Source organism: Brachyhypopomus gauderio, chromosome 8 (assembly GCF_052324685.1).
Source record: "Brachyhypopomus gauderio isolate BG-103 chromosome 8, BGAUD_0.2, whole genome shotgun sequence".
Taxonomy (NCBI): domain Eukaryota; kingdom Metazoa; phylum Chordata; class Actinopteri; order Gymnotiformes; family Hypopomidae; genus Brachyhypopomus; species Brachyhypopomus gauderio.
Genome location: NC_135218.1, coordinates 20,749,706 through 20,764,530, shown reverse-complemented (window position 1 = coordinate 20,764,530; position 14,825 = coordinate 20,749,706). Strand labels below are relative to the sequence as shown.

The window sequence follows — 14,825 nt, the reverse complement described above, 5'->3', positions numbered from 1 at the left end:
TGCAGAGAGGCATCTGAGACATCCGCTGGTTTACATAATGGAGTCCAACAAGGTTCCTCTATGCTTGTCCTATAGGCATCAGGTATCATACAGGTGTATCAGCATCGGATGCTGAAGAGAAATATGGCAGGGTGTCATCTGCATACTGCGGAAGTGATTGTTATATCTATTGATATATTGATATCAGCTGGGAGAAGCAGTTATAGATTAAAAGAAATTAGAGCCCAGAGTCTTGTGAGACAGCACAACAGCAAAATGTGTAGGGTTTAGATGCACGAGGACCCAGTGCATGGCCACTTGAATTACATGCTTAACAGACCACACTACCACACTACTCCAGAATCCAATCCAGGTCTGTCAAGTAAAATTTTATGATCAAGTTGCAATTGACTCCCAAATTGTTTGAAACTTTGAGAGGTGCTGTCTCAGGGTGCAAGGGAAGAGGATATTCTTTATAAATCCATGAAGAGTGAGCAAAATACAGGCAGGATTCTTTATAATTCCTTCTCTTATAGCAATATGGCAAGCATATTGGCATAGAGGAATTCAGCAAGCATGCAAAGGGCAGAGTTAATCAATATGCAGTGAAGAAAATGAATTTTGAATCATGTTATTGGAAGTTTCAGTTTCCTGGCTTCATTTTTGTATTTGAATGTTTTACCTGTTTCTTATAGCGGGCGTAGAGAACAGTTACTCCTTCTCAATTGCCTTTGAACTTTTCAGCACTTTTTCAGTTATAAACAGGGCTCAGACATTCTTGGCGTTCCATGGGATGACACTGCCAATACGTTAGGAGAGTCCAACGTCAAAGTTCTCAACAAAATGATTACAAGGAAAAAACACGAGAGCATTGCGGTGTCAGCAGTGAAATTGTGCCTCTTCTTATCAGTTTTGATACAGATTGCAACACCTAAACTCTGCGAGACCATGAGCTCTAAATTACGTGCGAGCCAGTCTAGGGCCAAGATTGTGCCTCGTGAGTGCTAAACACTCAGCAGCCTAGAGGAACACGCAGATAAGTGAACAACAGCCATGCAACTGTGAATATTAAAGTCTCATGAAATCACAACTAATTAATTAAGATCTTACGAGAGCAGCCCCTCAAAATAATGAAGAGAACTTGAGTGATACACAACCAGCATGGAAACAGACCAAACACTCAAAATGCAAAGTGTTCATATGTAGAACTTTTACCCAAGAGGGAAATCTCTATTCAGCAGAATTAATAACTTTCCAGTAATAAAATAGAATATGATCAAATTAATGTGCAATACACCATTATATATAGTAGGATACATGTTGTGGTAGGACCTGGTTTTATCATAATTTGATTGTATACGAGAGAAAAAAAATCATTTTGTGTCCAACTCAGTGACAGCCAAGTTTGTTTAACTGTATGTACTGAAGTGTGCTGAGGGACCAGAGCTGCTCATGGTACAGTTCTGAAAAACTTTTCATTCTCTATATGTACATACACAAACATGATTTCAGTGTGCAGTCGATGGAACTTGAAGCACTGGGCTGGTGTGGATTGTTTCTGGTGTACCTTAGTGACTCCTTTGGGGATGTTTTAGCAAAAAAGGCACCTTTAAAAATAGAAAACATTTAATTTTTTTGGCAAGTGACATGACAAACAACTTCAGACCAACCTAAAGTGAAACCAAGGCCAGTGTTGTCTGTTTACTATGCTCTGTTATGAGCACAGTCCCATGGCTACAGCCAAAGCAAACTAAATAACAGAAAAAGAACGTACTCAAAGGAAATAAACCACTTTACAACAGGATCCCAAAACATTATCCCACAGATCAACAGTTCAGTAGCTACTTAGACAAATGTTGTTTTTTTTTGGTTCACATTCATTATACTGGCCATCCAGGAAGAAGAAAATTAGAAGATTGCTCAAAATATTCCTAACCGAAAAACTGAAGCTCTGAGAGACTTCCTGTCTGGATGGAAGAGTTTCCAATGTCACAATGAATCATTTGGTTAAAATAAGGGGCTTATGAAGGCAATGCTAACACAATGCTAACACAATGGTACTACAACTGTAATGACAAACACAGAAGACGTAACTGAAGGCCATCTACCTCTAAAGATCAGCGTGAAGGGGCTGCTCAACATAACTGAGCAGGTGTTCACTCTGAAAAACATAAATCAGTCCTATGGATGACGTTTCAGGTGGTGCCAGAGAAAAGACGTGCAGGCAGGAATCTCCTCAGGCAGCAGGTATCGGGTGAGGCACGTGCTCAGAGTCTATCTGTAACCATAGCTCATGTTGCTGGTTCCGCTACTGTAGCCCCCTAGGTTGGGGTAGGCACTCTGGTTGTACCCATAATTCTGTGGGGTTGTTCCTGGTGGAGCAAATGTTGACTGGTTACCATAGGCTGTAGAAACACACACACACACACACACACACACACACACACACACACACACACACACACACACACACACACACACACAAAGGTGAGACTTCACTAAACATCAATGATTCAAATGGCATTTAAAATAAGTGTGTGCTCGTACCCCTCACTGTCTCACCTCCGTAACTGTAGTCCTGCCCCCCCACAGCCTGGTTTGGGTAGCCATACCCATAGTCTGGCCCTACTAGTGGTTGGTTCTGTGTTTGGATCTGGTTCTGATTCTGAACAGTTTTCTTGAACTGCGAGTAAGCCTGGCTGTAGTGGTTGAAGTAGCCAGTAGCTGGGGGAGGCACAGCTTGGTATGTGGCTTTGTTTGCACCTGCAGAGGCTGACTGACCCTCTGGGGCTTCCATAGTTTTAGCCGGCTGGTTGCTGGAGTAGTATGTGGCCACACTCGTAGCACTGCTCAAAGCTGGAGAAGTCACTGCTATGTCAGCTGCACCTACAGACGGATACCCACACACACACACACACACACACACACACACACACACACACTTTTCTATTTACCACTTTTCCTGCCACAGTTGAGGTTGGAAAACAAAAACTCAGTTTTTGAACTCAGTACACTACTGTTTAACAGTATCACTGCAGTCAGGCATTATGGGATGCCTTTAGGTCTTCGTGACTTGCCTGTATAAGAGGAACAAACACTGCTGAATCCTAGGCCCCTTCCACGGGCTCTCCCCCGCCCCCTGCTGGCTATAGAGTTGAATGGCACCCCACCCATAGTTCCGTAGCCCTGTAGACAGAAGCAGACACACACTTCCTTCAGTAAACACTACCTGAAGGCACACACTCCGCACACAGCAGGGTTCCTACACTCCAGCCCAGACGCAGACCACACAGCTGCTCTCCAGCCCTGAGTAACACTGTAGATTTGTGCTTCAGTGCTTCTTCTCTGTACAGACATCTTCATTCATGCTGGTTGTGGCGTTTCAGAGGAGGAAGCAGTAATGTGTGGTGTGTGGGGATCTCTCTTCTGTAGGACTCATGGCAGCAGGTGAGTGCTGAGAATTACTGTGGGAGGAAATCTCTTCTTCTTCACGCTGTCAGAGCTGGAGTCGTAGGGGAAGAGCTTCTCCAGGGCTGCCAGGGCTGCGTTGGCCTTCGCCAGCTTTTTATTAGAGCCAGAACCCTGAAACTTCTGCCCGTCCACCTCCACCTGAGACAGCACACACAGGAATTATTAACTAAATCAAAACCCTATGGTTTATGGGACATACTGGGGGAAGGACTGAGAGGTTGGGACAAACACGCACCTCTATGGTGAAGGTCTTGTCATTGAAGCGCCCTTTAACAGACACAACCTCATACTTCAGACTACGCCTCTTCTCATTCAGCTCCATGACTGGGTTCTTTCCATGTTTGGTAAGAATGGGACCTCCCTGCAGAGTGGCCTACACACACACACACACACACACACACAGAGCAATTTCGCTCAGACCGCAGAGTGTGAAGAGTTTGTGACTGCGTGTGTGTGTGTGTGTGTGTGTGTGTGTGTGTGTGTGTGTATACCTCAGCACCGTCTTCTCCCCCTGTAGTTGCTCCATCGCTCGCAGTGCTGCTGGTTGCCGTGGTAGTGCCCTGTTGACTCTGGCTCTGATTGGCCGTTTTGCTCTCTGAACTTGTGGCCACACCAAGAGCTTGTAGGGCCTGCGGGTGCCACCCCCACAAACACACATGTTAACTGTTACATGCGTACAAACACACCAATCAACTCACACTACACAGATGCAGTACTTTAGTCAGAGTGCTTCACAGATCATCCTGTGTTTATCTTCTTGGCCTGTAGGAGCATGTGTGTGCATGTAGGAATCATGTTTAGCGTCACCCAAGCACCTTCTGGGCAACAAACAGCTTGGCACTGCGCTTGGAGGGACCCGACGCCTCGTAGGTGGTCCCGTCCACCTCTATCGCCATGGTGAAATGGGGGGTGTGGTCAGGGCCTGTCTGGGACACGAGCCGGTACAGTAGGCCAGGATGCAACTGGTGGAGCTTCATTAGAGCGTTAGCAGGCTCAGCACGGCCCTCTGCAGCGCACACACACACACACACACACACACCATAGAATAGTTAGCCAAAACCAATACACAATATACAGCTTCATACACTTATGCACAATCAACAAAGAACAAAGAATGCTCTTATAAAACTAACAGCTAGGTAAAGCACAGGCATACCGCCTATAAATATGTCATCTAAATATGTATTTTTTTAATGGTTATAGAATACCCCAATTTGAAAACCCTTCCTATAAATGTGCTGCAGTATGGAAGAGACTGGGTCATCACCACAGTCCAATCACCACAGTCCAGTCCAACCCCCCCACCCCCCCAACACTTTGGGAAGATTAGCCAATCAGAATGTGTTTCTAAAAGAAGGCGGTCCTTTGTGCCTGTCAGTCATGGGGAGGAGACATTCCCTGGGTACACGTAGGGGTGGGCGATATGGGAAAAAAATGTATCATGATTTTTTTGCATAAAATCACGATTTAAATTTTTTATCACAATCTTCCATCCAAAAAAATATAATTGGGGGCTACAAAGCTTTCTTTCTAAGCAGATTTTAATGAATGATATTGCAATTTTCCATTTGCAAACATTGTAAACAACACACGTGACACTGATAAAGTGCACTATTGCACTAAATATACAATGTTAAACATAATTAAGTTAAATATTTATACATATAGTCAAAATTGATTCAAAATAATTTGCTTTTTTATCACATTAATTAGTGGTTGTTTATTTTCAAAACGCCCAATCTGAACATCTTCACGTTCTCTCATGTTTCGCCATGGAATTACAAGAGGCTCATATTTGTTAACGTCATACAAGAGAACTGTGCAGTCAGACAGATGTCTGTTGTGAAACGAAGTAGTTACAATTTCAAGCATTTTCAAGTACTTGGCCTAAATTCCAGCACTTTTCCAGCAACTTTAAAATTTGTCAGGTAAATGTTCCTTCCCCTGTTTTTGAGGGGTGTTTCTTTATAGTACCACATATCATTTCGGACAACACTGCAAAGAATGTGACGTGGCAAGTATGAACGCAAGTTGCGCGGAGTCGCGTGCTACGGTCACTCACGAAAGTATAAACCACAGAGGCCGCAGGTTGTGAAGTGGCTGCTCCCTCTGCCTGCATTGTTTCACTTTCGGCATATTCCTTGGGATGCCTACGTCTCAAGTGATTTGAATAAATTTGTGGTACTAGCATCGGACGTTTTCAGATGTTCTTTGCACACATTAAATATCGCTGAAGTTTTGTCTTGGTCAGTGGAAGAAAGTCCAAACCAATTCCAGATTACAGAGGTGGATTTCCTCTTCTTTACCAGCTGCTCGGTTTGGCTTTCAGCCATTGTTGTCCACTTTTAGTTTTTACAAACAACACGCAGGAAGACACAGAGTTCGCTGGGATTGGTCAGTCCTACGCTCTACATCTGCCGCATCGGCGGAAACCAGCATAAAAAAAAAGTAATTGCGCTGATTGGCAAAGGTGATCTATACGACTTCTCTAATTTGGTAGATCGCCTGCAATTCTCCACTCGTCCTCGATAAAATTCACGATATTATATCGTCAGATCGCACACCCCTAGGTACACGTCAGCCTTGGCCCCAACCCTCACGTTAACTGTGAAGGTCATAACCCTTAACCCCACTGCAGGAGGAGGCTGGGACGGAGATCCTCACCTTTCCGTGGGAACTTGGCCTTCCTCTTGCTAGCGTCTCCCTCCGATTGGCTCTCCAGGCTCCTCTTTGGAGTGTAAGGAGCCGGGATCTGCACTACAGAGGGGAAACCTAGACTTATTCGAAAGGAAAGTGAGACCAGCGGCGGGTATGATGGTCAGACAGGCGAGAGGAGAAGAGGGTGGCGTGGGCGAAGCTTACGGGCGTGCTGTGGGTCGTTGAACATGCGGGCGGCTCTGGGCGACAGGCGGTCCATCCCCAGCACCTTGTGCATCTGGCCAAACGCCACCAGCCGCAGGGCAAACTGAGACGGGCAGACAGACAGGATGCAACAATCCGCCTACTTTCATCAGCTTCCTACCATTTGCTTTTGGCTACAGCGAGTTGCCTCGTGGCAGACCTCCTGCTGCCGGACTCATGATTAATACTGCGCTGTACTATTCATACTCTCTGCACTACAGTATTTCAGTGTAGTTTTTGTCTGTAAATACAGTCGTATGATGGAGTAACGCCGAGTGCTGCAACTGTTACTAGTGCTGTACTGTTACTGGGCACTGAAACTCTGCTGATCACTCACTTTACTGAACTGTCAGTCAGCCTGTCCACATTACTGTAGCAGTTGCCCCACACCCTGCCCTACTGCCCACCTGCTGCCCCACGACATCACTCTCTGCCCCATGATGTCTCTCCCTGCCTTACCACCCCACAACCTGCCCTAGGTCTGCACAGTAAACAGACTGGCATTATGAATCCTATCAAAACCATTCTACACATTAAAATAAAAACAACAACCTACAAGTCATCCCACAACCTACATAAACAAAAACAACCTACAAGTCATCAAAACACAATACCTTCATACCTGTATATGTGTGCACACACTGTGTAGAGGCTGCACTTGTGCACTCTGGGTAATGGCCGTACCTGTGCACTCTGGGTAATGTCCTCTCTTTGCTGCAGGGTAAGATGGTGGCTAGCATCAATGGTTTCACGCTCACATGGGTCTACGATACCAGGACCGTCTGCACACAGAAATCACAACATTCATTCAACCTGTTTGAGAGATCACGAAAGGCAGAGGTCAGAGGGCACGGAGGAGGTTACTCAGCACGCACGCACGCACGCACGCACGCACGCACGCACGCACACACACACACACACACGGTACGTCGGAGCAGAGCTCACGGTGCCAGTGCAGAGAGGTCTGTGTTTATTTGTAGGGTCTTGCGGTAAATGAATAAATAATGAATATCTACAAGTAAAAGCATAAAGCCTCCATTTGGGTATAAATATTTAATTTGTGCTATCTGTGCTTTTGGTGCCCCTGCATGAATCACCACCCACCTTCCATCAGAATTCCTGATGCAAGACATTCCAGAACTCTCCGCAGGGCTTCTCCCGCTCCCATTGGTCGGTCACTGGTTGATATGGCTCTCTCACACAGCAGCTCCAGAACCTGTGGCCCAACAGCAGAACACTGGCGTCACACACCAGCATGGACAACAGCATGTTCCCAGTCTGGGTAGGGGTCAACTGGGATATACTGGTACGTGTGGAGTGGTAGCACACGTGGCCACGCAGGCACACGTGCACGCACTCACCCATCCCTTCAGAGGACTCCACGCAGGCACACGTGAGCACAGGTCTCTCAGGATCCGGATGACGATCACGCACGACTGCAGACCGTTAGCTTTAGCCTGTTGCCAGAGAAACATCGATCCCACTAAACAAAACCACACTGCACATCAAGTCAATCTCTTCCAGAAACTTCCAAACACAACTCTGCCACTGAACAGACTACAGTAATGGCTTCTGACCAACACGAAGTCAATACGCTGACGCCCACCAGGGAAAGATACATATCAGCAGTGTTTGAGTTGAACGTTCACAATCGACGCGCGTTTCAATTAAACGGCACTTGTGAACGTTTTAACATTCAAATACTCAGAGACCCCAAGGAGACGTTTGGCGCCAATCGGGTCGGGGTATGTATCTTGCCCGGGTTCCCGCAGAAACAGCGGGAAGGCCCAGCTTAAGCTAGAGGTCGACAGATAAAAACGAGGTGCAAACCTGGAACCACTTGGTGTGGCGGAGAGACGCCAGAGACGCCAGGCATTTGAGCCTGTCCAGGGCCTCCACGGGCGCGCTGCCCTCGAGCGCTTCTACCGGCCAGTGGGATAAGAAGACAAGGCACAGTTTGACCAAGGGGCACTCTGTCCTCGGGCCAGGGGGCGGAGACAGCATGCCCGAGCCCACAGGAGAGGCGGGGGAGAGGGGGCGGGGCTTAAACACAGCTCTTCAGCAGGAACATGGGTCCCCGCATGTTTGTTTTGTCTGTGATTTGGCAAAAGATCGACATGGCTGAAGTGCTTTGGTTGTGTGAGCTGGTGCTAAACTGAAGGCCATTTTGCATCAGGCCATATATACGGCTATACAGCATGCATTGGGGAGACCACACCCCTTTTCCTCCGAGCTCAGCTGCTCCTCCCCCTGTCAGACCGAGAGCTTCCGGTTGGTCAAAAGTCCAGCGTCCCTAAAAACTGACACACTAGAAGTCTTGGCTGAGAGGGAGCACAATTTTGAAATGACAACAGCAGCAAAGGTGGATTTATCTCATTTGACAGTGTCGCAATCGGGGTGCGTGTTGCAGCAAAACCAGCCTATTTGACTGACTGCATGACAATCAGACTAATGACACCCAAACATAACATTCACTAAAGCTGTACATTTACTGCTTACTGTAAAGAACAGAAATGAAAAACAAATTTCTGAAGGCTTCACAATAATGTAAAAGATCACCTAAAAGATTAGGATGAAAACACTAACAAAAACAGAACAAATGAACTTTCTATTTTATTAACCATAACTGAAAGGCTTCCTTTTTGCTGCAAAACAACCCCTTCGTAGAGTATACGTACGTACCGAGGTTTCCACCTTTATATTCAATACTGAAACGATGAACAACAGCGCAGAGTCATTAAAACAGGAGAATAAGAAGCCCTTCCGCCAGCGTCGTAGTAAAAGTGAGTGTGTGGGCTGTGCTGGTTCAAGCAGGGAACTGGGGACCGAGCAGAGCGTGAGTACCTCCAGCATCCTCGCTCCTCACAAGCTCGCGCACCACTGGAGAGGTCAGGTGCACCCGCAGCGTCAGGACGGGCTTCTTCACACTCCACACCGTCACGGACGCTTCCACCACCGACGGCGTCACCACATACTCGCCCTCCGCCTGCGTCTGCTTAAGCAACAGCCAGAGTTCAGGGTCATGACTCTTGTTTTCATCGCTGGTCAGTGAGATGTGGTATATTTGTGGGCGTCAGCAAGGTGGGTAACAGCAGGGGGCGCGTGTGAGCGTGCATGTATGACCTTTAGGACTTCGGCGAGCTTGTCGGAGATGAGCAGCAGGAGGGTGGAGGTGGGTGCGTCACCACACAGCAGCACCAGCTCCAGGTCCAAATCCTGTTTGAGCAGCAGACCCTTGGCCACGAGCCCCACCCTCAGAACACCCCGCAGTTTACCAAGTGACTCCACACTGTAAACACACAAAACAAAGGAAAGCATCAGCACCGGCTGCTTCCTCAGAGCTCAAACACTGATGAACACCCCGGAGCTCAAACACTGATGCTCCACTGCAAACACACAATGGAGCACTAGTACAAACCGACCTTCTACCCGCTTTCCTGGGCTTCTATCCACCATTTATACTGTAGTATGGGCTGTTTACACGCTGGGCCGCCCCAGGAGGCTGTTTCTCCTAGAATCTTGGTCCCCCTAGGATTCCTCTCTTGATCTGCCCAGAAAGCTCTTTGCCACTGAGGTGGAGAACGACGATCCACCCTCCCCCTCCAGCTGCTTCACCTCTGACTGACCCCCAACACCCTTCTTCAATGACCAGTTATCACTTCCATGAACCATACGGCTCCGGCAGGTCTGAGCTCCACCACCTTATCAGGTCTCCAAGCACACTTAGCAGGAGATGTTTATGGCATCTATGGGGACAGATGTCGATGGCCCAATTTTATGGCTCCCACACTAGCCTGGTGAGCTTGAACATAAACCACTATTCTTGGGTCTAACAATAAATCTACATCCCATAATCCCCAGACCTGCAACACTTACTGAAAACTCCATAATCTTAAACAACTACTAGACTAACCTTGCCCACAAGATACATCCTTCATTGAGCATCACAGCAGTACCAAACCCACCTACTTTTATATAACAAGCTGCACATCTGAATTTGAACTATGAACCCCAAACTCTTTAAAAGACTACAACAGAGTTCCCAACCTGAACCAATTAACCAGACACTGCCTCTTTAAAATAGACTGTGATATAGGATGTAAATGCATCTGCACATTTTCAAACTAGTGTTATTATGGGATGTTATGGTATCTACATCAGATTTTGCTGCCTCCTCCCTCGATGTGTTGTCATGTTATTCACTTATGAAACTATTGATATCCCAGAAATGTCCTGAAATCCGTTTTCTCCTTTTAGTGTAATGTGCATGCATTAATCTGAAGTTGACTGCCTCCTCTGCTCAGGTATAGTGTGTTTAGGAATCCTGTCACAGATGTCTTTAGAAGAATAAATGCCACTGAAACGTTTGTTTAACGAATCCTCATAACCAAATTCTTCTTTATTTCTAAATCATAAGTCTTTAGGGAATGCATAACTTTCCTTGTAAAGTCATGTGTTCTCTATTGCTAAATTTATTGAATTAGAAATATGAAGAAAGAGAGATGCAAAGAACTCAGTGTTCAGGTAAAATTAATATGAGGGAAATACATGCCGCACCATGTCCTAAAATCTGTCAGGTATCCTAGGTATCAATTCTTTAAGAGTGAGAAATCTCTTCTCTCTATTTTGTTCTTGACTCTGTTGCCATTTACAGTCCTCAATTTCTTGATTATGTTCTGTCTGACTGGCAGTAATTGATATTAATTCTATTTCAAAGTCGATACTGGTGGCTAAAAGACATGCAAGCAGAGACTCCTGCTAAACTCTCCATAGGCCTCCCTTGCTCAACCATAGCCACTCTAGAACAGACCTGCTCACAAACATCATTAAACTTCAGTGAATCTGCAGGTACTGCTGGGTCACTGTCAGTCCCTGCACAACATTTTGAACCTACTGTTAAGCAATGTGCTTAAGTGGTACAGTTTGCACAAACATTTCAAAAACAGATGCAGTCTTCTCCTTGGTTTTTAAACACTCCCACGTCTTACCTTTCACTGTCCTCCTTGGATGCTTCCTGTTCGTTCATCCAATCAGCCACAGCCTTCAGGCCCTGCTCCACCTGCGACACCATGTTCTGCACGGCCTGTAGCTCCTCCGGCCCGGGATACACGGACGCGTGTTTGGCCTTCACGTGGCGGTCCTCGCTGACGAACGTGCGCTGTGGTGGCAATTTCACAGCCTGCCAAGCCAGCAGAGGAAACCTGCATCAGCTTTTAAACCATTTCAACACGGCCCGCCCCCACGAGGTGACATCTTAATCTGATTCTATAAAACTACTGTGTGGCTATAGTGGGGGGGGGGGGGGACGACAAAAAAAAACTCAAAGCTGCTCTACTGAACCCCAGGAGCCCAGTCTAATCCAGCAGTGACCTGTACTGCCTGCACACAGGCCGCAGGCAAAGGCCATAATCAGAGTTCCACAAGACCCTGCAAAACATTCACAAATAAAGTGAACCAGCCTGCAGCACACCTGACCTTCTGTTTACCCATAGAAAACTGCCCTCAATAAATAAACCTGCCTCAAACCACATAGGACTTCACATGTCTAAAATAAAGGCTTCTTCCTCTGCCGTCATGCACCTGTCTTTCCTCTTAAATTCTCAAATCATTTGTACAAAAAACAAAATGGCTGCTGAAAGAGGATATGGAGATGATTAGGATTCGTTAGGTGATGTGGATTTGTTAGGTGTTGAGTCCTCACCTCGACTGGTACCCGGGGTGCGAGATGCTCAGATGGACAAGCTAAGAACTCACCGCATCAGGATGGGCAAACTCCGCCTCCCTCTTCTTCCACTCAGCCAAGTATGCATGGTAGTGTCGCAGGTCTTCCTCGTAGCACAGACAGTCATACCAGTATCTCAGTTCCTCATACCTGAGATGGAGAAGGGCTTCAGAGCATCATCGACACCAAAGTCACAGCTATTACTTAATGTCATCCAAGCACCAGCGAATTCCAGGAGCAGCAGGAATGTCAGTAAGAAATCTGAAAATATGCTCGCTGTGGTTGGATGTACGGCTAACCATAGTCAATTAATTAATTAGACTCCAAAACCTGAAATCTGTCACTACATTAGAAAGATATCAGCCTTTATCTGAGAGGTTCTCAAGTGTCAAAATTCTCAAACACACTCTCAATATACATAGGTGTAGGAGGCTGGACTACAAACAAGTTATCAAATGTTTTATGTGAAACTTTACAGTTTTAAACAGACATTGTGATTGTGGTGTGTACAAACTGGTGCGAGCCGTAATATAGGTTAGGTTGAATGGAAGGAAAAGTATAGGTTGAATGGAATTGATTGATGCTCATATGAAAGCATCAACACCCAACAACCTAATAAGAGTCAAATGAAATCTGTGGTCTTGGATTACCAAGGTGGCCTCCTGTCTGGATTAGGTTTTCAGGCTTATAGGTCACAAAGTTTAAGTTGCCAACATTGCCAGTGGTGATTTACACCCAATCGGAATTTGTCCTCTGCATTTAGCCAGAGCGGTGGGCACTGGCACCCGGGGAGTCTTGCTCAAGGGCACTTCAGTAATGGCCTAAAGCCCGGAAATCGAACCCACAACCCTCCGGTCACAAGACCGTTTCCCTATTCATGACTGCACTTAATGCACTGTGGCAGGAACTGGTCTTAAGTGCTGAGAGTGCATGGGGTCCATCTGTATACTTAGAGATCAGGGGTGACTGGTGACTCCACCGGCGTGGTACACAGTAAAATATTACAGCTCGTACCAGTTTGTACACACCACATTCACCATGTTTACCTCTGTCTCACTACGTCAATACACTGGAAATGTGCGGGACGTGTTCGTGAGATATTAACACAAGAAAAGCAGCGAGTCCACTCGTACTTTAAAAGCCTTTTTCCAAACGGCTTTGCCAGGAACGGTGCGGACGTGAAGATGTTCTTCGTGCTTGTGTAGTGGAAACCCAGCTCAGCATGGCTGACTCCTTACACACAAACTGCAAGTCCTGATCCAGGTTTAACCGCACACGCTAAACTCCAGTGACTCTGATAACTGGTGAGTCTGGCAGGTGTAACATTAGCCCAACTAACACAGGTGTATTCGCTGAAGGAGGTTTGTCATCAGCACCATACCTGTCGTAGTCGTGCGGACGGAGGCTGCGACCCTGCTGGATCAGGCTGTCCCAGTAAAGCAGCTCCTCGTACGCCTGGTGTTCGTCCCAGACGGGCTGCGCAGGTGCCTCGCTCTGCATGTCTGGATCTTCTCCCCTCGGAACCTTCTCACCTGAAATCACACCAGCAGCAGCTCTCACACGTACGACCACACACAGCGATCACAACAGCTAGCTAGTCAGCCATGTAACAACACAAATGTTAACTTACGTCGTGATGCTAAATAACTCGACGCACATTTAGCTATCTAGCCCTTCAAGTCTACGTATTTCTATTTTCTAAACTTGAGGAGCGTTCAGATGCTCCAGACCTGCCCCACATCTAGACAACCCGCCGCCTGGTCAACGAGTTAGTGTGTATGTCAGGAGTATGAGGGACTACACAACAAACATCCAGTATTAGTCACAATTAACTATCTACGAAACCCCAAACCAACATACCAGCGGTGGTTCGCCTGCTAGATGGGTTTAATTTCTGACCAGGTCATATGAACGGCTGTGTAGCTGGAGGAACCGGCCGGTCCACACACGGGAGCGGGGCAGTGAGATTAAGGGTGAGCTGGGGAGGAAGAGGGGAGAGAGGCCGGTGACCGTCGGATCGCTCAGTCGCACCTTCCCGTGATAGATAAGTAACGTACTTTTGTTTTTATAACACACCGTGTTTCTCACGACGTGATAACGAAACAAAAAGTCGCGGAGAACTCACCACGGGAGAACGGTCTGCGTGTGGCGGTGCACGGAACGGTTTTCTTCCGGTGCTTTCTGACCTTCCAGGAACCGAACAGTCCACCGGAAATTTCAAAAGCACCACGTGTCATTGGGTCGTGCGTTTCTCCAGTGAAGTGAAATACTTGTAAATGGTGTGTGCAAAACGCAATTGAAGCCCATATAAAGATTTGCTCATTGAAATTAAGATACAAATGTTTATGTACAAACCCACTAAGCTCTTATGCCAGACTGCAGTTTTCCTGCCTTACACGCCTGATTCAGCCCAGGACTTCAACACTAGCTGATGTTAGCAGTGAGACTATAAACGGACTGCACGTACTGGGAGTCACTCCACTTTGCATCTGCAATCTGAAATCGATTTGAAAGATTATACCGCACGATAAAATTTCAAAATTGATTTAAAAAAACTTGCTTTGTAGGCGACCTTGGGTATCAGAAAAGTGTTGTATAAATAAACCACGATGATGGCGATGAGTATAGAAGTTTAGTTGTTGTTTTGTCTCAGTGAGGATGCTGACTGGGAATTAACCGTTGACTTATTTTTATTAACGTTAATAAGCCACTGCCGACCGTCTCCACGACTCAGGCCGGAGAGACTCCCGCA

General features: G+C 46.6%; 1 protein-coding gene across 5 annotated transcripts; it reads right to left on the bottom strand.

The window, feature by feature from the left end:
- Positions 1-1,816: 1,816 nt before the first annotated feature.
- On the bottom strand, positions 1,817-14,318 carry ilf3a (interleukin enhancer binding factor 3a). Of its 5 annotated transcripts, none has more exons than XM_077015315.1 (20): positions 14,199-14,318; positions 13,934-14,051; positions 13,455-13,605; positions 12,106-12,223; positions 11,340-11,530; positions 9,475-9,640; positions 9,196-9,343; positions 8,182-8,273; positions 7,713-7,808; positions 7,456-7,567; positions 7,036-7,133; positions 6,313-6,415; positions 6,115-6,207; positions 4,266-4,456; positions 3,942-4,079; positions 3,686-3,823; positions 3,445-3,588; positions 3,057-3,165; positions 2,542-2,865; positions 1,817-2,351 (listed from the first exon to the last, which is right to left on the bottom strand). In XM_077015315.1, exons 3-20 carry the CDS (start codon positions 13,571-13,573, stop codon positions 2,254-2,256), a joined length of 2,478 nt encoding a protein of 825 aa, XP_076871430.1. In that variant the 5' UTR covers positions 13,574-13,605; positions 13,934-14,051; positions 14,199-14,318; the 3' UTR covers positions 1,817-2,253. The 5 variants fall into 5 exon arrangements, with proteins under 5 accessions (XP_076871430.1, XP_076871431.1, XP_076871432.1 ...); XM_077015316.1 differs by having other exon boundaries at positions 1,817-2,384; positions 2,761-2,865; XM_077015317.1 differs by having other exon boundaries at positions 2,761-2,865.
- Positions 14,319-14,825: the final 507 nt, after the last annotated feature.

Excerpts from the sequence above, each read along its gene's own strand:
- ilf3a (XM_077015313.1), bottom strand. The coding sequence starts at position 13,573 with ATGCAGAGCGAGGCACCTGCGCAGCCCGTCTGGGACGAACACCAGGCG. Across the intron at positions 11,531-12,105 it reads AGTTTGCCCATCCTGATGCG|GCTGTGAAATTGCCACCACA; the intron begins GTGAGTTCTTAG and ends CTGGCTTGGCAG. Across the intron at positions 7,809-8,181 it reads GCCACACCAAGTGGTTCCAG|GCTAAAGCTAACGGTCTGCA; the intron begins GTTTGCACCTCG and ends CTCTGGCAACAG.